Here is a 27,464-nt window from a genome sequence, read left to right as displayed (position 1 = left end):
TATACAAACTAGGAAAATAAGCTAAGGAGAATTATTATTATTATTAACATGCTCCCTCAAGTTGGACAATCCTTGGATTAGACCAATCTTGGAAACGAGAAGCTGGAACCGAGCCCGAGCAAGGGGCTTTTTAAGACCATCAACCAGTTGATCACTACTAGAGACATGAACCACACGTATTGTACCTGCCTGAACATGTTCGCGAACAAAATGAAAAGCAATTGGCAAGTGTTTTATACGAGAATGGAATATAGCATTAGCAGCATAATTTGTAGCACCCAAATTATCACAAAATATAGTAGGAGATACTTATAAAGGAAGCTTAATTTCAGTGAGAAGTGAACGAAGCCAAAGAAGCTCCATCGTAGTACTTGCAATGCGCGAAACTCCATTCAAGAACAAGCAAGACACTTTTGCTTCTTAGAGGACCATGAAATGGGAGTCCAACCAAGATACACAATATACCCAGAAGTAGATACATAATTATCTTTATCACCCGTCCAATCCGCATCACAAAAAGCGTGAAGGGCAAGAGGAGAGTCACGATAAATCTGCAAACCAAGAGTGGAAGTTCCTTTAAGATAGTGAAGAAGACTTTTCAAAGCAAGCCAATGTGAGTCTTGAGGATCCGGTAGAAATTGAGCAAGACGATTGACAGTAAAAGCAATGTCAGGGCGTATTAGGGACAAATATTGCAACCGACAATGGCACGATACTCACTCAGGTTAGAGATGGAAGAACCAAACCGAGGGTTAAAGGTGGATAAGTGACAAGGGGAGTCGGGGTAGGTTTGGCATCAATCATATTATGGCGAGAGAGAAAGTCGTGTATGTACTTTGTTTGGGTAAGGAGCAGGCCTGCGGAATTAGGAGTGGCCTCAACACCCAAGAAATAAGAGAGCGGTCCCAAATCCTTAAGCGAAAAATGGATAGCAAGTATAATAATAAACTGATTAAGAAGAGAATCGGAGGAACCAGTGACGATAATATCGTCGACATATACTAAGAGATAGAGAACAGAAGAGCCTTTTGCATAGAGGAAAAGAGAGGAATCAGAAACAGTAGATCGAAAACCATATGAGAGAAGAAAACCTTTGAGCTCATTATACCAGGCACGAGGTGCCTGTTTGAGTCCGTAAATAGCTTTATTGAGGCGACACACATGACTTGGACGAGTCTCATCAATGAAACCAGGTGGTTGGCTCATATAGACTGTCTCAGCCAAGGTGCCTTGCAAAAATGCATTATTGATATCCAATTGACGAAGTGGCCAATTGTGATGAACGACAAGTGTAAGAAGAAGACGGACAGTGGTTGGTTTAACAACAGGACTGAAGGTGTCAGAGTAATCGACACTCGCTTGTTGATGAAACCCTTTAGCAACAAGGCGAGCTTTGTATTTTTGAATGGTGTTATCAGGGTTATATTTAATACGATATACCCATTTACACCCAATAACATTATAATCAGACGAATGAGGAGTGAGTTGCCAGGTACCATTTGTAACGCCCCGAAAAACAAGCAGGTAGCTCAAAATAGCTCTTTTATTAATAATAAACAGCAGCGAAATTACAAGGACGTCACCGCCGTATTCCCCCTTTAGAGAATACAAGGCTAAACAATTAAAATAAATAAATTATTAAAGCTTAAAACTATTTACAACAATATATATAATTATTATCCTCTATAATGTTAATTCCTCACACTTGACCTTCCCAGATACCTGTACCTGAAAAAGAGTGAGAGTAACGGAATCAGCCAACCACAGGCTGAGTATGACTCCAGTTGCCTCCACCGGCCTTATGTCATATCCTTTATTCAAGGAAATATCTTTATTACCATATGACCCAATACAATAATTTACCAGAATACAGTATTCCCTGCTATTGACCAACACGGTATCCCACAAACATTTTACGACTACCATACCAACAAGATATATGTTCATATGACACTAATACCGATATACCATTACTGAAGAGATATAGACATTACCTTTTTTCCTCATGGGCCAACGCCCTGGAGCTAACGCTCCCTTTTTAATATGGGCAACGCCCTGGAGCTAATGCTCCCTTTTTAATATGAGCCAACGCCCTGGAGCCAACGTCTATAGTACCAACATTGCTTCCTTTTTACTATGGGCCAACGCCCTGGAGCCAACGTTTACCAACATTGCTCCCTTGTATAGAGCCAACGCTCCTACTGTGTACACAGTTTTTATTTCCCTGTAATGTCATCTCAGACCAATAATCGTATCCCGAATGCTACAATTGGCCAATTATGCAATATGACAACAGTAACCTTATCACAGTAATATACTTATAAGACGATAACCTATATAACATGTGAGCAGTATAACAATCATAAGATGAAATTAACAATAAAACTAATATAAACCGATTATTTCTAATCTCTTATTTCAAAGGTAAACAATTACTTATATCGACGAAGGGTGCCGAAATCATACCTTATACGGATATAAAAAGCCTTATTACCTCTCTTAGTATTGTCCCATAATTATTTTAGCCCCGTATGTAATCTCACCCATAAATTATTCATGTTTCTCCACTCAACATTTTTGATTTACCTCTCTTAGATTAACTCTATTTTGGAACAATTTTGGTGGACGGGATGTAGGATGGGGCATAATATCCACTGGTGTAGCAAAAATTTTCTGAGCCTACCAAAGAGTGGGGGTGGCTTGGGCATTCGAAATGTGAGATGTCTTAATCAAGCATTATTGGCTAAACATGGGTGGAGAATCGTTTCTGGAGAATCATCTCTTTTCTGCAGGATTTTCAGGCAAAAGATTTTTGGCACACAGGTGATCCAGCAAGGTATGACCCCCCTTAGGGGCACCGGGTGTTCATGGGGTACACGTAGCATCCTATATGGGTTATCAGTCATCATGGAGAATATGGGGTGGAAGCCTGGTTTTAACTTGAAGATCAATGTCTGGACTGCAAGATGGGTGGGGGGAGAGAGACTGGAGCCCAAAGAAGACTGGCTTAACCTTAGCAATGGATTCCTTGCTAATCTGCAGGTACGAAACCTGTTCCAATCTAATGGTAGGTGGAATAAGGTCTTCATTGAAGGGTTGTTCACTGAGAAGTGGGCTTCACGGATCCTTGCTATACCAAGGTGCGAAGTGAGAAGCGAAGATAAGGTTTTTTGGCCGCTTACAACAACAGGCATTTATACGGTAAAGAGTGGATATGGTTTAATATTTACCGATTACATGGCCAAAGTTGGGACGGATAAGGACAACTGTAGACTCAGCGATCGAGGACGACTGTTCTGTCGGAAAGTGCTATGGAGGTTGTCTATCCCACAGATGTGGAAACTCCTACTCTGGAAGATTATTACAAATGTGCTTCCGACCGGGAATGAGCTCATGAAGCGGAAGATTGATGCGGATCTATTCCGTGACATGTGCAGAGGAGACCAGCACATTATGGAAACACCTGAGCACCTTTTCAGGGACTGTGGTCTCTCAGGAAGGATCTGGGCTGGATCGGTTCTAGGCATTCGGGTCGAGGGTGCAGGAGGCATTCCAATCTCAAATTGGATTTGCGACTGGATACACTATTTACAAAAAAAGGATGAGGGGATGAACCAGGTGATCCATTTTGTGGCAACTTTGTGGGGCTTATGGACAATGAGGAACAAAATCAAATTCCAAAATCAAACGGTCAATTCGCATGTGATCACGAATATGGTCTACAAGGTTATTGGGGAGAAAGTACACATCTTGTGCAATTCCATGAACTTGAGGCAAAATCGGAGTGATCTGCGACGTGAGGAAGAAGGATCCGTCCAAAGGGATGTGGTCGATATTCGCAACGGCCACCCTGTGTGTGTTGTAGGTAAGTCATCCGGCTGTACGATGGTACGCGTAAAAGTGGATGCTAGCTGGAACCAGACTTTTGAGGCGGCTTTCGGGTGGATTGCTTATGATGACACGGGGCAGGAATTAGGTCGTAGACAGGTACGCACCAGAGCTGAATCACCGCTGCAAGCTGAAACCCTGGGGGTTCGGGATATCGTGGAGTGGGCACGTGAAGAGCAGATTTTACATCTTGATATCTCGTCGGATTGCTTGCAACTTATCAGCCAAATAGCAGGAGTGGACAAGGATAATCACAGGATCGCATGGCTCTTGGAGGACCTTAGGGGTTCTTTTAGTTTCTTTCACTGTTTATGTTTCAATTTTATTCTGAGGCAGATGAATGGCATTGCGCATAGCCTTGCTAAGCAAGCCATGAAACTGTAGAAACTTCTTTGACAAAAAAAAAAAAAAAAAAAAAAAAAAAAAAAAAACATTTTTGATTTGCTTGCGATGAAACGATGTGTAATTCATACACACATATAGGATTGCACATATAGCATGACTTGATGAGTCATTGGGTAAGCCACGTGGGGTTTGGGCAAAATTTGTGGTTTTTTTTTTTTTTTTTTTTTTGATAATTATCTATAAAAGTAAAATTTACGTAATAAAAAGATAATTTTACGGGTTATTACATTCTACCCTCCTTAAAATAAGTTTCGTCCCGAAACTTAAAATTAGAAAATCGAAAAGTTAAAACTTCACTTTTCAAAAGATTTATAAGAATTGAATTCAACAATTTTTTTTCAAATTCTCGAAATGAGTAAAAAGTGTACATCTTATATCATGGAACGCAAAAATTCCCGTCGCGAACAAGAATTCAAAGACAAACTCGATTCATGTGTGCGCTGAACTAGTTATTAGACGTCAATAATAATAAGTCCTAGCATCACACTAATCGCACAAAGCCAAGTAAAATCAAATTGAAAAGCTCATTTTCAAATTCTTAATAAAACTACTAATAATATTTTTTTTAATATAATATTAAATTTTCAAACTACAACAAAGACAAACTCAAACTAGTTTAAAATTTTTGTTATACATGAGATAGTTTGAGTGTAAAACTTAAAACTCATGGGAAGAACACTTGTTTACAATGAACGGAAAGACACGAAGTAGAAATCTGAAAGGTAGAAAATCTCGAAACTTGACTAAACTATGTCTTACTTTAATAAATTAACCACGACTCGCCTATTTTCTTAATATATATATGACTAACAATATGGGATAACTAACTCATGCAATTTACATACAATAAACACACAACTATAATTAACCAATGTACTTATTCACTTAAATGAGCAATCATGGCCATATTACATCTATCCCACCCCACTTTTAGGCTAAAGTTTGGCATCAGTTATATGAGCTAGAATAGCATACTAAAGGTATGAAGTGAATGAAGTGAATGAAATGAACAAATACAAGAATCATATATATACATAATTACACATCTTGGTAAGATAAAACGACATGAATACATAACACAACATAATCTCAACCCCACTCTCACTTAGACAGTTTCTATTTTAGCCTATTTGTCTCAAGTTTTATATACTAGGCCCAAAAATCTTTTTCCCGCTAGACGTATGGCCGAAGGCTCAATACGCGGTTGCAGGGTTGCTCTGATACCAATCTGTAACGCCCCGAAAAACAAGCAGGTAGCTCAAAATAGCTATTTTATTAATAAACAGCAGCGAAATTACAAGGGCGTCACCGCCGTATTCCCCCTTTAGAGAATACAAGGCTAAACAATTAAAATAAATAAATTATTAAAGCTTAAAACTATATACAACAATATATATATACTTATTATCCTCTATAATGTCAATTCCTCACACTTGACCTTCCCAGATACCTGTACCTGAAAAAGAGTGAGAGTAACGGAATCAGCCAACCACAGGCTGAGTATGACTCCAGTTGCCTCCACCGGCCTTATGTCATATCCTTTATTCAAGGAATTATCTTTATTACCATATGACCCAATACAATAACTTACCAGAATACAGTATTCCCTGCTATTGACCAACACGGTATCCCACAAACATTTTACGACTACCATACCAACAAGATATATGTTCATATGACACTAATACCGGTATACCATTACTGAAGAGATATAGACATTACCTTTTTTCCTCATGGGCCAACGCCCTGGAGCTAACGCTTCCTTTTTAATATGGGCCAACGCCCTGGAGCCAACGTCTATAGTACCAACGTTGCTTCCTTTTTACCATGGGCCAACGCCCTGGAGCCAACGTCTACCAACGTTGCTCCCTCGTATGGAGCCAACGCTCCTACTGTGTACACAGTTTTTATTCCCTTTTAATGTCATCTCAAACCAATAATCGTATCCGAATGCTACCATTGGCCAATTATGCAATACGACAACAGTAACCTTATCACAGTAATATACTTATAAGACGATAACCTATATAACATGTGAGCAGTATAACAATCATAAGATGAAATTAACAATAAAACTAATATAAACCGATTATTTCTAATCTCTTATTTCAAAGGTAAACAATCACTTATATCGACGAAGGGTGCCGAAATCATACCTTATACGGATATAAAAAGCCTTATTACCTCTCTTAGTATTGTCCCATAATTATTTTAGCCCCGTATGTAATCTCACCCATAAATTATTCATGTTTCTCTACTCAACATTTTTGATTTGCTTGCGATGAAACGATGTGTAATTCATACACACATATAGGATTGCACATATAGCATGACTTGATGAGTCATTGGGTAAGCCACGTGGGGTTTGGGCAAAATTTGTGGTTTTTTTTTTTTTTTTTTTTGATAATTATCTATAAAAGTAAAATTTACGTAATAAAAAGATAATTTTACGGGTTATTACACCATTTTTAAAAAGAGCAGTGTACTCCTCGACCATAGCTCTGATACCATATAAGATTTGTGAAAAGCTTGAATATTATTGATAACCTAATAAGGTATTTATACAGTTACAAAGCATAGCTAAATTCTTAACCTAAACTACAAGAAAACAATCATACAAAGATTAAAACGATATAAGGAAATACATATAAACGAGAAATAAGGAAAGACGGAAAACTCTAGAATATACAAACTCGGAAAATAAGCTAAGGAGAATTATTATTATTATTATTATTAACAAGATCAGAGTTGTAAACGTCAGTCCAATTACTAATTAATTCACATGTAATCAAAATGTTTATTTTAATTTATTCAAATCCCTAGCCACCTAACTTCATATTCCACACCACTCACAAAATTAAACATTGGAGCAGAACGCATGCACAAAGCACAAAAGTTGTAGGGAAACAAGCATTTACAAACGAAGAACTTATTTATATATAGTCCTTTTCTTCCGATTATATATTTATCATTCAAGTTTTGAGTATCTTATCTATTGTTATCTACTTATCATACAATAACAACCACAAATGGTCCCTCATCCCTCCTTATCTTTGAGTTAAAGTAAAAATAAACAAGCAAATAATCGGGACTGAAGGAGTAGTCGATCTAATTGTCCATAATATCATAATCCATTTAGTGGTTTTCCGGTGTTAAGAATATCAAATCACATTAAGGAAACAATAGATTTTTCCATGTATATTTGGTTCAGTCAGTTGCATATATTCTTAGGCTTGATTTACTCCTCAAATCAAGGGATTAGTTTATCTTATTTCCTAGTTTGTTATAGTGTTCATACTCTATGTAAATCCTATAAATTGTTTGTATTATGATCACTGTAAATGCAATTCATATATACAACATTCTTCTATATCTTACATGGTATCACGATCCCCGACGATCCTAACTCTACTCGTCCTCCTCGTCCTTCACACAACACCCATGGCAACCGTCAATAATGCCCTCATTCCCAACGTTGACGAACCCACCAAACCACTTATGTCCATTTCGTTTCCCACCTCCATCAAACTTACCCCGTCAACTTATTGCCCATGGCGATACCAAATCACCTGTCTCCTCCAAGGTTACGGCCTATTCTCCTTCCTCGACGGCAGTAACCTACCACCATCACCCACTGTAACCCCACCTGCCACCAACACAAAACCCAACCCCGACCCTGTTCCCAACCCTGCCTACACAACCTGGTTCCAACAAGACAACCTCATACTCGGAACCTTAGCCGGATCCCTTCACGATTCCGTCTCCACCATCATCCTTGATGCTAACACTTCTCACGAAGCATGACAGACCCTTGCTAGCACCTGGATACACCTGTGTTAAAACCTTTTCTCAAGATATCTTCCAAACTGTTGGGGTCCTTGCTTTGGTGTGGAGGCGGTTCTATCTCCTCTTCTTCGACCTGTTCGTCTTCGACCTCACTCTCAATGTCGCAAAGGAAGATGTTAGGCATCCAGGTGTGCGACAAATAGGAAGAGGGACTCGAACGCACGGTGGAACCGGTGAACCGCGCGAGCTGGGGGAAAACTTTCTTCTTCTCTGACTCCATTCCCCCTATCCGCCAAGAGACCCATTAGACACCTTCTTTAAACAGGCATTATTGGGGAATTCCGTCCTGTAAGTACGGCCGCCCCGCCACAGCAGGCGGGTTGGTTCCTCTGTCGTCACCGGGGAGCTCTTGGCGAGGAGACATGCCAAACCATCCCGCGGGCATATCCTTCAAATAAAGGATCGCCTCCGTAACATCACACTCGGGGATAACTCGATCTCCGAATACATGCTCTCGATCAAAGCGTGTACTACCCAACTAGCACAACTCGGGAAGCCTGTGGATGACGAAGATATTACCACCCAAATCATCCAAGGGCTTTCTGAGAACCTATACACGCACATTATCGATGCGGTTCGAGCTCGGGACACACCCATTTCGTTTGAAGCGCTTCACGAAAAATTAGCTCAACACGAATTAACTGTCAAACGAGAACCATCAAACACCTCTTTGCCTCCCTCTGCTCACACCGCAAACAACCACCACTATTCCACCAACACCCCTCGCTATTGACACCCTACCACCAACTACAACTTCTCCAACAACCGCTCCTCCCACCCTGCCCCCACCCAAAACAGGAACAATCCCGCGACAAAGTCCTACCACAAATTGTCGAAACAAACATAACAAAGAATATAAACAGATAAGCATATTAAATAAGATGTGAGTGACTTGATCAATCATAACTAAACTTGGGATCATACATGTTTAAGACAACAAAGATAAGGAGAAAGGATGAAGTAAATAATTAGGAAAGGCATAAGCAACAACAAATAAATGAAGAAAGAAAATAAAGGGGGTAAACACGATCACTTAGCCACGAGCACGTATTTCAAGGAGATATGAGCAATACAACCATCCAAATAATGCAAGACCTTTACTACACTCATTAAATATAATTTCTCCTGGTAGGACGACCCTAAAGATCATAGTAACACGGTCCTAGTCTAAATCTGGCCAGACTCTCGGGACAGAACGGTTCCCGATTTGACATGCGGCAGAACAGTCCGCATCCAAGACTCGATCGACATAACGGAAGTCGAGTACCCACATTCGGTAGAACAATCTGAAAGAGGTGAAAGGAATGAGATAAATCCGTACTTGGCAGAATGGCACAAGTAGGCATAAAGATAAATAAAGCATGTAAGATAACATTATGGTATTTCCACAAGAATACGACTCCTCACAAGTAATTATTTATAATAACTCTTTCATACTTGTATTATATTGATAAGCATTTCATTTCATAAATTTACATGCCAGTGGAATAAAATATAACAAGCGGTAATGAATAATTTACGTTATGTAAAACATGAAATGAAACGTAAATAAGCACATGTGATTCATTCGTAAGCCCACTCCATAATATAAGATTGGCCCAATGACTATAAAGTGCATACAAGCCCAAATATGAGACATAATCAACACATAAAGAAAAACAAAGGAAGAAGGGAAGCAAGGGTGTAGCCATATACTCCACCCGTGGTCACCCAACACGGCCAGACCGTGGCCACGCCACTAGCCCACGGCCAGCCACCAGCCCCTCCTAGCCTTGTCCATCGCCCGCCCCCACGGTCAGCCACCAGCCGTGGCCAACACCTCCAAAGTCGGTCCAACAAACCACAACAATCACTTACCCAATGCAACAATACATGTAAATAACAAGACAAGTTCATGAACATGTTTTAGACGGGAAATCACATCGACATTACGACTTAAAGCAACCACCTACCTACACCACATTGACCATTTACCCGCCAACACAGCCTATAAAACCGACCTTTCACTGCTGCCCAAACAGCCAAACACAGCTGTATAAACCGTGTCAAAAGAAAGCATGTTTGGGATAATTTTAACACGAGTTTCTAAGCATATGCAAGACGGAATTGTTGGGATTCATTAATCTCATATGTTTACATATTCATAGTATGATAGTTAAATTTAGTCATAAAATCAAATCGGATCTTATGCATGCAAAACTATTACAAAGTATAAGGAGAAAAATCAATTCTTACATTGATAATTTCGAATAAATGGGCACTAGTAAGTTCACCTACTTACTAGTTCTTGAGCTTTCCAAAATGGAAGAATAAGATTCAAGTTGAGAATCTCTCCTAAGGAATTATACCCAAGGTAACCCCTTAATTATTTTAATTAATATAAGACTAGTATTAATTAAAACAAGCTTAAAATTTGACACAAAAATGGTGTTTTGTTCTCTTGTATTTCGGTCAAGAGAGGAGTATTTGTGAGGTTTATTTCTCTAAGTTTTATTTCACAAATTGTAGAGAATTATAATTTTTCTAACACTAGAAAAATTATGTAGTGAAGAATGTGAATTAAAAAGAGAAAAGCCCTTGGCTTTTTTATGCATAAAATCGGTTGGGGGAGGGAAGAGAGCCAATGCATGAGCTTCACATTCTTCCCAAGGCAAACTAGGTATGCATGGCTATAAGTTAGAGTAATCATTGGGTTTTCTTATTTATAATAATCAACACAATTTTAAACCCTAACCCTCCCCATTATCGGTACACTTAATATAAAATGGAAGGTCCATTTTATTTTGTCATTTGTCAATTTTGTCATGTGTCACATGTTACATGACATGTTACATGACATGTTACACTATAGTGTATTTTTAACATATTAAAAATCAACTATTAATAAAATATGTCACATACAGAATTTAATTAGTAATTCTTGATTACTTGTACCAAAGTGGTTTATCGAATTATAAATTACAACGACTTGTATTTATAATAAATTATTCAACCTGTTTCAATTGTTTCGTAAACAATAATTTAATCTAAGTACTAAAAAAATTCGATCACTTAGACCGTATCTAATTTAATCAAATTACAATGAGACACGTTAATTTTACTCACAAAATCATCCGTCAATTTTAAGCAATTTAATTAACTCGTATCGGTATACGATTAATTAAATAATCAATTAAGAGTATTACCCTATAGATATGACCTCTGGGTATCAACTGATCACTACCGTCGCACGACAGTAATGTCAAACTCTAGTCAGCCAATCATTACCGATATGTGTTGACCAGTTGACTGTAAAATATTACTTTCCCTCATGCATTCTTAAATATGAGATTTAAACATGTGATTATCATGATTGACAATTGTGATCGCATTATTGTCGGGGACACTTACTCCAACAGGAATTTTTCCCACACAACAAGTAACAACAAGATGAATTTGACATGTATAAAGCAAGCTCAAAACAGTCCCGAAAGACCACAAAAATTGTTCCACATTTCAGCTCTAAAACTCGCCTTTCACGGCTCCAAAACAGGGTCCAAAACAGTCCATTCGAATCCAAATTAAGACGGAAAGGAAAGCAAGGTTAAGACGGAAACAAAGCACAACTAACACATGAATAACAACCACTAAAATTATCGTAACAATACTCGAAAAGACCATGAAAACAGGCCATTTCCGCCCGTCTTATGAGACGGAAATTCACAACTCACCAACTCATATTCAACTGTCTTTACATGACCTAATCAATTAAGACAATCGGACAAAGACTACAGATCGCACGAAGGTATATATAAATAAGCTATAAGAGTATAAACAATAAAGAAACACAATAAACACAGTGACCATAAAAAGACCCCTGCTGATATACTCACGCCACCAATAATGTCGCACGTTGAAAGGCTAGAAGCCAATATATGAGGACAACCTGGGAAAGTTAACACAATAACAGCCTTGAAAGCATAGTAGCCAGTGGAAACAAATCATTTTATTTTAAATGTAGGTGAAAACAGTCCATTTTAAGACGGAATTTCACCCGGTAAAACACACCCTCCATACCCGAAACACACATGGAAGATGCAAGCTATGAAACTACTCCAAATAAGCATGTAAAAAGACTAATAGTTCTACACATCCAACCACACATATGAGGGAAGCATAAAGAACCAAACTTTGTGACAAATAGAGTGAAAAATCGAGATAGAGGGTGAAATTTCGACACTTTGTCGAGTAACCTATCACCGTTACCTCGAAAGCTCTTTAATCTTCAAGTGAATGGTCCATAATGTAAGAATCTCCCTCCGGGTCTTCAAATTCTTCACCTAGAAGCAAGGAAACGGAATGTTAAAGCTTAAAACCGAAATTCTTGTAAGATGGGTCATTTCGAAACCACTACAAGAGTGGAAATTTCTTACCTAGAAAGTTGAAGGACGGAAAGGGTAAGAGAATGGCGCAAAAATCAAAGGAAACGGTCGAGAAACGAAGGAGAAATCTAAGTTTGAAGGGGGAGTGTTAATGGAGCTTCACGCTTGTTGTGTTACTGTATGTTGTTGTACGCAAATAGAAAGAGGGAAGGAGGAGTACCGGTTGAAAAAAATGTGAGAGTGAGGGAATAAAAGGGATTAATTTAAGTGAGGTGTAAAAAGGTAGGTATGTGTTGTCGACTTGTGATTGGTCCGGATTAAACTAGTCTCACAAGAGAAATGTGACGGCCTTTTACTAGACAGAAATACGTCTCAAGTCTACTATAACTTAAGACGGAAATTATTATTATTATCAGTATTATTACTATCCGACTAAATATATATATTTTTATATAAACTAAGCTTTAAAAATATAATTTTTATAAAGATTATGCTTAAAAATGAAATTAATTAAATTAAGTAATTTAAAATATTTTTTTAAAGTTATTATATGAAAAGAGCCGGTGTTACACCAAACCCTTCAAAGGTCGCTGCCAATATTGTAGGGAAACTGGTCATGTCATTAGCGATTGTCCTGCCTTCAAACGCGACTATCATAATGTTGTCTTCCCACCTCCACCTCCTCGACAAAATCGTCCCCATGCACACACAGCCACCGTGCCCTCAATCTTTCCCTCATCCTACCTCGTCGATAGTGGTGCCTCGCACCATATCACCAAAGACCTCGAAACACTCTCCCTTTATACACCCTATGACGGACCAGACGACCTCATCATAGGAGACGGGTTTGCTCTACCCATCACCTACAATGGTTCTTTTTCTATTCGCTCAACCTCTCGCTCACATTCATTTAATAATGTTCATGTTGTTCCATCTATTTCTCGCAACCTTTTATCTGTGTCTCAATTCTGTCGAGATAACAATACCATTGCTTTTTTCTCACCAACTTTCTTTTGTTTTAAGGACCTTTCAACGGATGAAATCCTTCTCCGCGGACTGTTTCAAGTGGCGTCTATATATGGCAACCACCCCCGTCACGGCCCAACGCTTATTACTCCACCACGTCCTCTAGCAGCTTGTGGCATGCTCACTTGGGACACCCGTCTACTGTAACCTTGAAGCTTTTAAATTCTCTTTATAATTTCCGCATTTCGTATTTCTTGCACTATAACTCGTGTTTAATCAATAAAAGCCACAAATTACCATTTACGACCAACACTCTCTCCTTCGCTACCCCTCTTGACTTAATTTATTCCGACGTATGGACCGCACCAATTTTGTCCCACGATTCGTATAAATATTATGTTATTTTGTTGACCATTTTACACACTATTTTTGGCTATATCCCGTCAAAAACAAATTCGACACCTTGTTTACTTTTCAGCGCTTTAAAGCCACTATTGAGAAATATTTTCAAAAGCCAATATGTCAATTCTATTCGGATAATGGCGGTGAATATGTCAAATTAAACCTGACCCTTCTCAACGATGGAATACTTCATCTCACATCCCCACCACACACACCCCCGAACACAATGGTTTTGTCAAACGACGCCATCACCATGTTGTTGAAACAGGTCTCACACTCCTCACCCATGCTAATATGCCCACCTCGTTCTGGCCTCATGCCTTCGCCACTGCCGCATACCTTATAAACCGGTTGCCCACTCCCACACTTCAAAACAAAATACCTTATTCTCTTTTATTCAACCAAGATACTAATTATAACAAATTACATCCATTTGGTTGCTTATGTTACCCATGGCTTCGTCCCTATACCCAACACAAACTCGAACCCAAATCTCGACCATGTGTCTTTGTTGGCTACTCAACCACTCAAAGTGCCTATCTCTTCTATGACCCCTCAACCAAGAAAACATATACATCACCTCATGTTCGATTTATCAAACATGAATACCCATTCGCTGCTCTCGCTAAAACGGGCACCTCGCCTCTCCCCTCACCTGACCAATGGTGTCACCTCACCATTCCTCTCCTTGAACCTTTCATTCCCATCTCATAGCCGCCCACCACATCTCCCCCAGCCACCACTGATCCCACCCCACCTTCCTCACCCTCCACAACTCCTTCGTCCCCTGTTTCCACTCCCCCCTCGTCACCTGAGACACTACCTACTAACGCATCATCCCCATCCTCCCCACAACCCACCACCCCCTCCCCACTCCCCCTCCTCCACCACCACCCCTACGAGCCATCACTCGTCTATCCAACAATATAGTCAAACCCAACCCACGATATACCAAAATAGCCACAGTTCTCTCCCCTCATACGACCCCCACTACCAAGAAACAAGCTTCAATTGACCCATGATAGCGTGCTGTAATGACTGATAAACATCAAGCACTCCTTCGTAACCAAACATGGACCTTAGTTCCTCGTAACCAAGCCCAAAATGTTGTCGGTTATAAATGGGCATACCGTGTGAACTACAGTCCGGGTGGTACTCTTAAACAACACAAAGCTAGACTCGTTGCCAAAGACTTTCACTAACCCCCTGCCGTCGACTACTCGGAAACCTTCAGTCCCGTTATCAATCCCGCCACTATTCGTCTTGTCCTCTCAATTGTCGTGGCTCACAAGTGGCATCTTCATCAAATAGATGTCAACAATGCCTTTCTCCAAGGCCACCTCACTGACTCGGTTAGCATGGACCAACCTCTCGGGTTCGTGGACACCGACAAACATGACTATGCCTGCAAGCTTTACAAAGCGATCTATGGACTCAAACAAGCCCTGCGGGCTTGGTACACCGAGTTAAGAAACTACCTTCTTTCTTGCAATTTTCGCAACTCAGTGTCAGACCCCTCCCTTTTTATTCTAAAAACCCCTTCCACCACATTATTTGCGCTTATCTACGTCGATGATATCATCGTCACTGGTCCTAACCCCTCTCACATTCAGGATTTCATTGATCGACTCTCCCACAAATTCTCCCTCAAATACCTTGGCCCCTTATCCTTATTCCTCGGCATCGAGGTCACACCAACCAAACACTGTCTCCACCTTAATCAATCAAAATATCTCTCCGACCTCCTCCATAAGTTTAATATGCATGAGAGCTCCCCTGCCTCAACACCAATGGTCACGCATCCACCGCTTGTTAAAGAACCTTATCAACCCATTGAAAATATAACAGACTATCGAACAATTGTTGGTAGTCTTCAATACCTTTCACTTACGCGACCTGAAATTGCCTTCCCAGTCAATCAATTACCCAATTTCTAACCCACCCCACCTCAAGTCATTGGGCTGCACTAAACGCCTCCTTCGATACCTCCACGACACCCTTCATCTCGGCATCTACCTCACCAACTCCACCCCTCTCACTCCCCACGCCTATTGTGACGCGGGTTAGGGTGGGAATCATGAAGACTATGTCTCGGCCATGGGCTATCTTGTCTACCTTGGTGCCAATCCCATCTCTTGGTCCTCCAAAAAGCAAAGGGCCCTATCACGTTCCTCTACCGAGGCTGAGTTTAGAGCGGTTGCTGACACCACCTCCGAAGTCCTTGTAACGCCCCGAAAAGCACGCAGATAGCTCAAAATAGCTCTTTTGTTAATAATAGACAGCAGCGAAAATACAAGGGCGTCACCGCCGTATTCCCCCTTCGGAGAATACAAGGCTAAACAGTTAAAATAAATAAACTATTAAAGCTTAAAACTATTTACAATTTATACTTATTATCCTCTATAATGTCAATTCCTCACACTTGACCTTCCCCGATACATGTACCTGAAAAAAGAGTGAAAGTAACGGAATCAGCCAACCACATGCTGAGTATGACTTCAGTTCCCTCCACCGGTCTTAGGTCATATCATATATTCATAAAATTCTCCTTATTACCATATATCATCCAATAAAATAACTTACCAAATACAGCATTCCATGCCAGGAACCAACCCGGTATCCCAAAAAACATTATATGACTACCATACCAACAAGATATATATTCATATGACACTACTGCCGGTATACCATTACTGAAGAGATATAGACATTACCTTTTTTCTCATGGGCCAACGCCCTGGAGATAATTCTCCCTTGTATGGAGCCAACACTCCCTTTTTAAAATGGGCCAACGCCCTGGAGCTAATGCTCCCTTTTTAATATGGGCCAACGCCCTGGAGCTAACGTCTATAATACCAACGTTGCTCCTTTGTATGGAGCCAACACTCCTGCTGTGTACACAGTTTTTATTCCCCTGTAATGTCATCTCAAACCAATAATCGTATCTCGAATGCTACAATTGGCCAATTATGCAATATGACAACAGTAACCTTATCACAGTAGTATACTTATAAGACAATAACCTATATAACATGTGAGCAGTATAACAATCACAAGATAAAATTAACAATAAAACTAATATAACGGATTGTTTCTAATCTCTTATTTCAAGGTAAATAAAGGTAAATATTTACTTATATCGACAAAGAGTCCCGAAATCATACCTTATTAGGTATATAAAATAACCCGATGAAAAACCAACACCCTTGTTTTCCTCCTTTTGCCTCTCGGTTTTGCGTAACAAAATTTGTGATTTTATTTATTTTTTTTTATTTATATATATATGCATGTAGGCGGTGGAAACTTTAATGTGGTGACACCTACCCAAGTCATTTGGTGAGTCACACTTCATCACGTGTAAAATTCTAATTAATTTTTTTTTTCTTTTTCTTTTTATAATTATGTAATAGAGTAGAAAAATCGTAACGTTTCCGACTCATATACTTTTAGACAAATTACTAAAATGGAGCCGTCTTCGTGTATACAGAAAAATACGAGCTTAATCTATGAAGTCTCTAATGATCCTATTATTATATATATCTTAAAATTAATTTTATTCGGGGTATTACATTCTACCCCCCTTAAAATAAGTTTCGTCCCGAAACTTGAAAATAGAAACATAGAAAAATTGAAAGTCTTTTTTTTTTTTTTTAATAAATTTTTAAAATGCACCAAAGACGAACTTTCAACTAATTAAAAATTTTCGAAATACGTAAAACAGTTTGAATACCAACATTTCGAGAACATGGAAACAACACCGATTGAAATGAGCGGAAGGACATGGAGTAGAATCCGAAAGGTATAAAATCTCGAAACTTGACTAGACTATGTCTTACTCAAAACTTTAAAATAATTTATTAGAATATAACAAAAAACTTTCAATCATATTTATAAAATGATTAAAAAGTGTATGTCTTATATAATGGAAGGCACGAATTCCCGTCTCGAACAAAAATTCGAGTAATCCAATTCAAAGACAACTCATTCATGCGTTAGTTAGCGCTGAACCGGTTATTAGATGCCTAATAACAAGTCATAACATCTCACCAACCGCATAAAGTTAAAGTAAAACTGAAAAGTTCACTTTCAAATTCTTAGTAAAAGTAAACTATTATTTTTTTTTAAAAAAAAAGCAACCACAATTTTGAAAATTAAAGACTAACTTTAACTAGTTAGAAATGTTCGTAATACGTGAAACTATTTGAATATCAAAACTTCAAAATCTCGGAAATAGGACCAGTATCTAATGAGTAGAAGGGTTAGTAATTGTGCTAAAGGTAAAATATCACGATTAAAATGATCTAAGATACTATAGATAATATAATCAAATTTATTATAAAAACACATATTCTGTTTCATAAGACAATCTTTTATCATAAGACCAAACCATTTAACTAAAAACCTCATCATAAATAACGACCAAATATCCTTTAAAAGCGAAAGAATACAAATCTCAACTACCTTAATATTAATGTCTAAATAGTAGTAACTTATTCTCAATTAAATATCGAATTTAGTTAAAAGAACACTCATCTTAAAGTCTACTTTTCCTAAAATCAAATTTCAAACTCGCTTTGACATCATGATGACTATCAGTTTAAGATAGAATTTGGTCAACAATTCACATTCTCAACTCGACCTACCCCAAAGGTTCAATAATCCAGGCTTAAAAAGAATCCCCAAAATTTAAGAAAGATACCCTATATAATGCATCCTTACATTCCTCATTCCTCACACTCAACCATACAAACAACTTCAATCTTATTTACTGTAAAGTTGGTTTGACCATTTGCATTCAAAGTAAATCAACATCTTTTAAATAAAGCCTTTGTCCATCTTATTCATTGATAGTCAACAACTATCTTGGAACAGTTAGCTAAGAATAGCGAAATAAGTATACTTCCATTTTTTTTTTCTCACACCAAATCTGGCTAACACCACCACCTAATCTCGTTCTAACCTTTGGTTAGCGGTCTAAACAATAATATCTCAAATCCTCAAGCACCATAACCACAAGTCATAAAAAAAAATTGAAGAAATTAAAAGGTACACTATCTCCCACTCTTAACCATAAACTTAATTATTAATCCACTCTCATCTCATTACTCAATCTTTTTCATTATTTCGTCTCATAATACAATACGTACAAAGTAACCAGTTATTATATTTTCACCGTAAACCATAAGTCAGGAACAAGGGTAAGTGAACTGTGAAACCATAAAACAATATTTACATATATATTAATATCGATTTCAAATAATATATCAACTTAATAACCTTGGTCACTTCCGAACCGTAAACTTAGCACACAAGCCTCCCCCTAATTCAATACCAGTAACAATTCCATTTCCATATTAAGAAGATATTGTCAAATGTTCATTTAAAGAACTGTTCAACCCCTAGAGTAAATATTCGAGTTACTCACCCGGAGGCCAAGGTCAAAGTTTAGCAATACAATACAACAAGAATCTCTTGGTCACATTATCACGTGTCAAGAATGAAGTCATATTTCAATTGTCCAACCAAAAGGGCTTACAAAAATTTCATGGTCCAATAAATAATGGGTTTACCAACTCAGGCTATATATATGTGTATTTGATGATCTATTTCTTATAGACCAATGATTTCCTTGTAAAATTAAACCATCCCACCCCAATAATTAACCAAGTTTCATCTCACTACTCTGTCTCACTCATTACTCTGTTTCATAATATTATACTCCAAAGTAACCAAGTATCGCATTCTCATCATCGACCCTAAGACGAGGACAAGGGGTGAGTGAACTGGCGAACAAAACCGCGAAACAATATTTCCATCTCAATATCGATTTCCATCTCATAATAATATAATTCAATAACCATGGTCACGCTGGACCGTAAACACAATATGGCACATAGGCCCCATAACTCAATACCAGAAACTAATATTCATCTCAATTTCAATATCGATATTGTCAAAAGATTCAAAGAACCGTGTTCAACACTTAGAGTACAACTCTAAGCTACTCACCCACTAGTCTAGGTCAAAGAAATCAACGACTCAAACACAATATCAAGCAATAAAACCCAATCTTGGTACCATACGAGTACATGCTTGAAAACTAACATCAAAGTTCATATTAATTGGCCAATTAAATTCCAATCATACGTGTGAATCATTACCTTAGGCACTAAGCTTGATTACTGCACTCAAACCCCAAATTTGTGAATTATCTCACCTTCACATGCCTGATCAGTTTATTATTTTCACAAGAATCCTTTTGCATAAAACGTGTAATCCTTAGTAATTAACTCAATTTATATACCATTCAAACCTAACCAAACCTATCTCACCAAACAAAGACAATATACAATAATTATTACGATTATAAAATTAATTCATATATTATAACAACTACCATCAAGTAGCTAACAGATATCACCATAGAATTTCAATTAAGAAAAACGGTTAGCATATACTACATATAACCCCGAACAATAATAAGATTAATAAGATCGGTAGAATCGTGTTACCCCACACGTTCACCTCATATTACTAAAAGCCTTCATCCCAAGGGTTGGAGTGTATGTCAAAATTCCCTTCCCGTCTCTAAAAGGTAGTATCCTTACTTATCTATGTAGCCATTAAAGTTTTAGCTTATAGCTTATAATGCTACTATATAGAACATAAGTTAATATTTAGGTTTATTTACAATAGCATGCCACACACTCATACAGACTTATCTTACAACCAGTTATTATAAACAGTTACACTAACCCAAACTACTTATACGTACCACCCCTCCAACTCTAACAAGTTTACATACGATTACATATACACTAAACAACCAATGTGTACTTACAACAAAAATTTTGGTTGTTTAAACCGTTAGTCACGGTTGGGTCGGTCAAAAGTCGAGTAATCTTTGTCTACTCATCCTCCTCATCTGAATAGTTCATCATCCAATGACTACACCCTGGTTCAGATGGTTCCACATCCTCCTTGGGTCTATTCTGAATGGGTAATTTTCCACACGATGGTGCTATCACAATACACTCTTTGCTCGTGGCAATCTCTTTTCCTTTCCCAACCGGTGAGTCCATCACCTAAACTTCATTCATTTGCTTCTCTCACTCGCTACGCTCATAGGTCTCATTTCCCCATTTCTTCTCCCACTCTACAATCTTGGGTTTCCATATATCAATATATGACTCTTCTATAGGAGAATCGTACCCCTATGGGATTGGGGCATCTCCAAAGGGTACGGGGATTTCTACGGGCATCCCACGCTCCTCTTCGATTGTCTGGGTGAGTTCCTTTAGTGCCATAGACACCAAGTAAATATCTTGGGTCTCTGGATAACCATTCCCAATTCGTAGGTGAAATTCCTGGATTTCATGCATATATTTCTCCCTTAATCTACCCCAAGCTCCAGTGTGGTAAGGTAAGGACTAAAGCTCTCCCTCGCACGTATATATCATGAAAGGTCGAGTCATGAACCTCTGCATAATAATTCATGTAATTTTCCAAACGTAGCAGATGCTCTTCTAGCGGTCGAGTAGTATCCATAGTTAACTCAGAAGGGTGGATATTAGGAAATTTAGCCATCGTAAACTGTCAAGACAAAATTTAGGAAACAAATAACATAAATACATAAAATTAGTTTAAAAAGTAATATTAGTAAACCTTTACATAGAAATATTTACTTCCTACCCCAAAACTTCTACCCAACTCTCATCAAGTTTTAATTTGTTTTAAGCAATCTAAACTTTTCTTAGGCTCTGATACCAATCTGTAACGCCCCGAAAAGCACGCAGATAGCTCAAAATAGCTCTTTTATTAATAATAGACAACAGCGGAAATACAAGGGCGTCACTGCCGTATTCCCCCTTCGGAGAATACAAGGCTAAACAGTTAAAATAAATAAACTATTAAAGCTTAAAACTATTTACAACTTATACTTATTATCCTTTATAATGTCAATTCCTCACACTTAACCTTCCCTGATACCTGTACCTGAAAAAGAGTGAAAGTAACGGAATCAGCCAACCACAGGCTGAGTATGACTCCAGTTCCCTCCACTGGTCTTAGGTCATATCATATATTCATAAAATTCTCCTTATTACCATATATCATCCAATAAAATAACTTACCAAATACAGCATTCCATGCCAGGAACCAACCCGGTATCCCCAAAAACATTATATGACTACCATACCAACAAGATATTCATATGACACTACTACCGGTATACCATTACTGAAGAGATATAGACATTACCTTTTTTCTCATGGGCCAACGCCCTGGAGCTAATGCTCCCTTGTATGGAGCCAAATCTCCCTTTTTAAAATGGGCCAACGCTTTGGAGCTAATGCTCCCTTTTTAATATGGGCCAACGCCCTGGAACCAACGTCTATAGTACCAACGTTGCTCCCTTGTATGGAGCCAACACTCCTACTGTGTACACAGTTTTTATTCCCCTATAATGTCATCTCAAACCAATAATCGTATCCCGAATGCTACAATTGGCCAATTATGCAATATGACAACAGTAACCTTACCACAGTAGTATACTTATAAGACGATAACCTATATAATATGTGAGCAGTATAACAATCACAAGATAAAATTAACAATAAAACTAATATAACGGATTATTTCTAATCTCTTATTTCAAGGTAAATAAAGGTAAATATTTACTTATATCGACAAAGAGTCCCGAAATCATACCTTATTAGGTATATAAGATAACCCGATGAAAAACCAACACCCTTGTTTTCCTCCCTTTGCCTCTCGGTTTTGCGTAACAAAATTTGTGATTTTTTTTTTATATATATATATGCATGTAGGCGGTGGAAACTTTAATGTGGTGACACCCACCCAAGTCATTTGGTGAGTCACACTTCATCACGTGTAAAATTCTAATTAATTTTTTTTTTCTTTTTATAATTATCTAATAGATTATAAAAAATCGTAACGGTTCCGACTCATATACTTTTAGACAAATTACTAAAATGGAGCCATCTTCGCGTATACAGAAAAATACGAGTTTAGTCTATGAAGTCTCTAATGGTCCTATTATTATATATATATTAAAATTAGTTTTATTCGGGGTATTACAGTCCTATGGCTTGTCTCGCTCCTTACTGAACTCGGTTTACAGCGTACTGACCCACCCACTATCTAGTGTGACAACCTCTCTGACACTCACTATTCAGGTAACCTGGTGTTCCACTCTTGTATGAAGCACCTCGCACTCTCATTTCACCTTGCCAAAGAACAAGTTTGCACAGGTTTAGTTCGTGTACAACACATTAATGGTGACGATCAACTAGCTGACACCCTAACAAAGTCACTCCATAAGCCGCGCTTCTTTGAGCTATCATCCAAGATTGGTCTTCGTCTTTGTCCGTTCATCTTGAGCGGGAGTGTTAAGAATATCAAATCACATTAAGGAAACAATAGATTTTTCCATGTATATTTGGTGTAGTCAATTGCATATATTCTTAGGCTTGATTTACTTCTCAAATCAAGGGATTAGTTTATCTTATTTCCTAGTTTGTTATAGACTTATAGTTTTCATACTCTATGTAAATCCTATAAATAGTTTGTATTATGATCACTGTAAATGCAATTCATATATACAACCTTCTTCTATATCTTACATTCTGATATAAGCCCTTAAGGCACATTAAATAGAGTAACTCAAAGAAGAAAGTTTAGAATTACGTATCTCATTGAAAATTGAAAAGGTGATTTAATACTCCAATATTTTCAAAATATGAGCAAATATTATGAAATGTACACTCATATATAAAGATTTTCTGTTAAAACTAAAACCGGCCGGACTCAAGTTGAAAACTAATCGTGCGGACGAAGTACAATGTAACATAACCTTGCACTAATACAATAATTTTCTTCAAAAAAAAAATACAATAATACGGTTTAAAAAGTTCCGATGTAATTTGAAATACTTGTACCATTTTTTCGAACACGAGCCCTAAAATCTACGAAACACTCATGTACGTACATGTGTGAAAAGATATCATAATTATAATCTTACTCATGGTTCAATACGTCAAATTTGATAAAGTCACGTAAGAGACGTTGTTATTAATATAACACCCGTATGGGAGCACATCAAACTAACAACCTAACTCTATACTTTATATGTAAAGGAGACTTCCTTATTCGTTGCCTCCTTGCTTACTACGAAACGTCAATGCATGTCCAACCTTTTCTACATGTCAAGTAGTCAATCTTAGCCAAACATTTCTAGCTACTCTTTATTCCTTTTTTATTCTTCCTTATTCTTCACTCTTTATACTCTTATATAACAACCTTATGACTTAAGGAAAAAATTACTTAAAGAAAAATGGGGACGGTTTCTAGGAGTAATAGCATTATAATGCCAATAATAAGCAAGATGTATTGTTCAACGTCACAAGTTGTTTTAGTTGTAAGACGACGGCCGCTTATGGTGGGTGGTGGCGGGTTTGTGGTTACTAATTGTAGCCAAAAGGTTGTTTTTCAGGTGGCTGGTTGTGGTACTCTTGGTAGGAAAGGAGAGTTGATGCTTCTTGATAGTGATGGTGATGCCGTCCTTCTTATCCGACAACAGGTATGTCTGGCCATAATAGGTTGCATATTCGAATCCCCTTATTTTGTAGCCAGACATGGCGCGGCTACTTGTCGTATTTCATTTGCCACAAATAATAGGAAGTTGATATTAGTTGACACAATTCGTGTTCCTAGTTTAACCTTATTATCTCGTCATGGATAGTAGGCTTGAGTTACTGGGATAACGTTGTTTTCGATGTTTTATTAATGTATTTGTACCTTATTTTTGTGCATCGTATTATGATAGGGCGGAATAGTACAGGCGTTGAGCATTAACAAGAAATGGAAAGGATATTACGACAATGACGGATTACAAAAAACGGTTTTCAGCATAAAAGAACCAAATGCATGTTTCTCAAGATCAAATGCAATTAGGATTTCAACTGAGCCTAAGACGCTACACCGTGGTAGAAAAGATTGCAATTTTGAGGTTGAAGGCTATTTTCCTGATAGAGATTGTCGTATCCTTGACTCGGCCGGGAACATCATAGCTCAGGTCCATCTAAATTCAAATATTTATATAAAACTGCCTTATATATTTTCAAACCCGCTCAATTACATAATTTAATGCTAACAAGTACAGAGTATTACATAATCAATTATTGCATGGAATCACTTAGCTGAATTATTTCCTTACCATGATACATTGATACCCTTTTACAAGTTGATGTTAACTAGCTAGATACTTATTCTATGAAGGGGCTATATAACCTAAAAAATAGTGGATTGTTTTAGAATAACCTTTATTCCATCACCACCAAGGATTGTTGTTGATAAAAAACAACCACCATGTATAATTTGTATATATGGGCAATATGCAAATCCCTTTATTAACTTGATTTGCATTTAAATCATTTAAGTCTTCAATAGTACGTACTACGTAGTACGTAAAACAAAGTTTAATTATAGGTCTGTTTTGACAATTTGTCCTTCTAGATAACATCCATGTCTATCTCCCATATGCGACCGTATCATATAAGACCCTATATATTTTGATACGCAGGTTGGGACAAGAGAAGAAATAGTGAGGGTAATGAAAAGCAAAGATGTATATCATGTGGTAGTACAACCAGGGGTGGATCAAGCCTTTGTTTGCGGAGTCATTGCGGTTCTCGACTACATTTACCATGAGTCGACCAGATGTTAAGAGTTTTTGCTTATCCGATCCTACATGAGTACATGACAACAAATCCCATTTCCAGTGGACATTGCTACTTTTATTTGCTTTTGTTGATGGTAATTAGTTTGATTTCTTAGTGACATTATATTTTGTTTCAATAATTCATGGATATTTATCTAACACATAGTTGTATAGCTTTCATTTCGAAAAAATTAAAAAAAAATGGAAAATGGCCTATGCAGGTCTCGAACCTGCGACCTTCGCGTTATTAGCACGACGCTCTAACCAACTGAGCTAATAGGCCAGTTTGTTGGAATTGCGAAGCTTTTACATATTACTTTATATCTTGTTTATCTGTTGCTTGTTGCTCTTTTTTTTTACCTAAAATGTAAGGACGGCCGATATATAAACATTAAACATCTACCAATCTGTCTATTGAGAAGGGATTCAACTATGTGATTTAAACAAAAAGATTAATTGAGACAAGTAAACTGCCTTGTGACTTGTGAGTTTTGAGATTGTTAAAATAAATACACGAAACTGATATACTTTGTATGTCAGGGAGCAATTAGTTGGGTTTTCATTTTTTTTTCTTTTTTTTCGTGTGTGTAAAGTATATAGCATTCAGTTAGTCCGAATTCGTGTTAGAAAGGATTACTAAGACCGTAAAACTCTTTCTCATGAATTTTTACGGAAAAGATACAATATAAAAGAGACAATTGGAAAGGGATTCAAATATGGGATTTTAATTCACAAAAATCTCATCTTTTACCATTAGGCAAACCTCAACCCATGGGTCATAACAAACTTCCTAGTACAAGAGATTTACCGAGAAGATGAAACTATGGTCGAACTTCTTATACAGAGGGATTTATAAGAGCATATTTGAAGATAAATAGTGCGATAAACTTAAATGATTGGGTATAATATTTTAATAACTTTATTAGCTAAATTAACTCACATTTATAAGGGTTATGGAGACATTAGTGTTTGCTAATCGGAGTCATTGCGGTTCTCGACTACATCTACCATGAGTCTACGACATGTTAGTGTCCTGCATGACAACCAATCTCATGTCCAGTCGACATTGCTCGTTTTTTTGTTTTGCTATTTATTGATAGCCTCTATGTGTTGCAGATTATATAGTTGATTGTATAGCTTTCATTTCTAGAAAAATTAAAAAATTATAATAAAAAATGGCCTATGCAGGTCTCGAACCTGCGACCTTCGCGTTATTAGCACGACGCTCTAACCAACTGAGCTAATAGGCCGGTTTGTTGGAAAAGCGAAGCTTTTAATTTAAATCTTAGTTGCATCTGTTGATTGTTGCTCTTTCTTTTTCCTTTTTCTTTTTTTTACTACCTATAATGTAATTACGGGCGATATATAAACATCTACGAATCTGTTTCTTGAGAAGTGATTCAGTCAACAATGTTATTTAAACAAAAGGAATTTTAAGAATTAAAATTAATTGAGACAAGTGCCTTGTGACTTGTACTTGTGAGTTTTGAGATTGTTAAAGAAATACCTGAACTTGATATATTTTGTATGTCAGGGGAGCAATTAGTTGGTTTGTCAATTGTTTTTTAATTTTTTTTTTTTTTTGTGTGTGTATATTATCGGGTTTAGTCCAAATTTGTGTCAGATTGGATTACTAAGACCGTAAAATTCTTTCTCGTGTTGACCACTAGACAAACACCAACCAATTTGCCCATAACAATTGGAAACATAGAGACATAAACTTACTAGTACAAGAGATTTATCGTGAATATAAAACTACTGTTGAACTTCTTTATATAGAGGGATTTATAATAATATATTTGAAAATAAATAGTGGGATAAACTCAAATGGTATAATATGTTAATAACTTTATTAG

The 27,464-nt window shown here is 37.4% G+C and overlaps 1 protein-coding gene, 1 long non-coding RNA gene and 2 other non-coding genes across 4 annotated transcripts; 1 reads left to right on the top strand and 3 right to left on the bottom strand.

Annotated features, from left to right (window-relative positions):
* Positions 1-9,055: 9,055 nt before the first annotated feature.
* Positions 9,056-12,717, bottom strand: LOC141595672 (uncharacterized). The gene is made up of 3 exons (XR_012522287.1): positions 12,552-12,717; positions 12,385-12,458; positions 9,056-9,425 (listed from the first exon to the last, which is right to left on the bottom strand). It is a non-coding gene; the product is annotated as an uncharacterized LOC141595672 (long non-coding RNA).
* An 11,418-nt stretch (positions 12,718-24,135) lies between these two features.
* On the top strand, positions 24,136-26,058 carry LOC141597133 (protein LURP-one-related 6). Its single transcript, XM_074417487.1, has 3 exons — positions 24,136-24,468; positions 24,715-24,963; positions 25,471-26,058. The coding sequence occupies exons 1-3, from the start codon at positions 24,223-24,225 to the stop codon at positions 25,612-25,614; spliced, it is 639 nt and encodes a 212-aa protein (XP_074273588.1). The 5' UTR covers positions 24,136-24,222; the 3' UTR covers positions 25,615-26,058.
* On the bottom strand, positions 25,818-25,891 carry TRNAI-AAU (transfer RNA isoleucine (anticodon AAU)). Its single transcript has one exon. It is a non-coding gene; the product is annotated as a tRNA-Ile (tRNA).
* A 726-nt stretch (positions 26,059-26,784) lies between the features above and the next one.
* Positions 26,785-26,858, bottom strand: TRNAI-AAU (transfer RNA isoleucine (anticodon AAU)). The gene has a single exon. It is a non-coding gene; the product is annotated as a tRNA-Ile (tRNA).
* Positions 26,859-27,464: the final 606 nt, after the last annotated feature.

Source organism: Silene latifolia, chromosome 8 (genome assembly GCF_048544455.1).
Source record: "Silene latifolia isolate original U9 population chromosome 8, ASM4854445v1, whole genome shotgun sequence".
Taxonomy (NCBI): Eukaryota; Viridiplantae; Streptophyta; class Magnoliopsida; order Caryophyllales; family Caryophyllaceae; genus Silene; species Silene latifolia.
The sequence above is the reverse complement of the archived record's forward strand: the minus strand, read 5'-3'. Positions and strand labels throughout refer to the sequence as shown.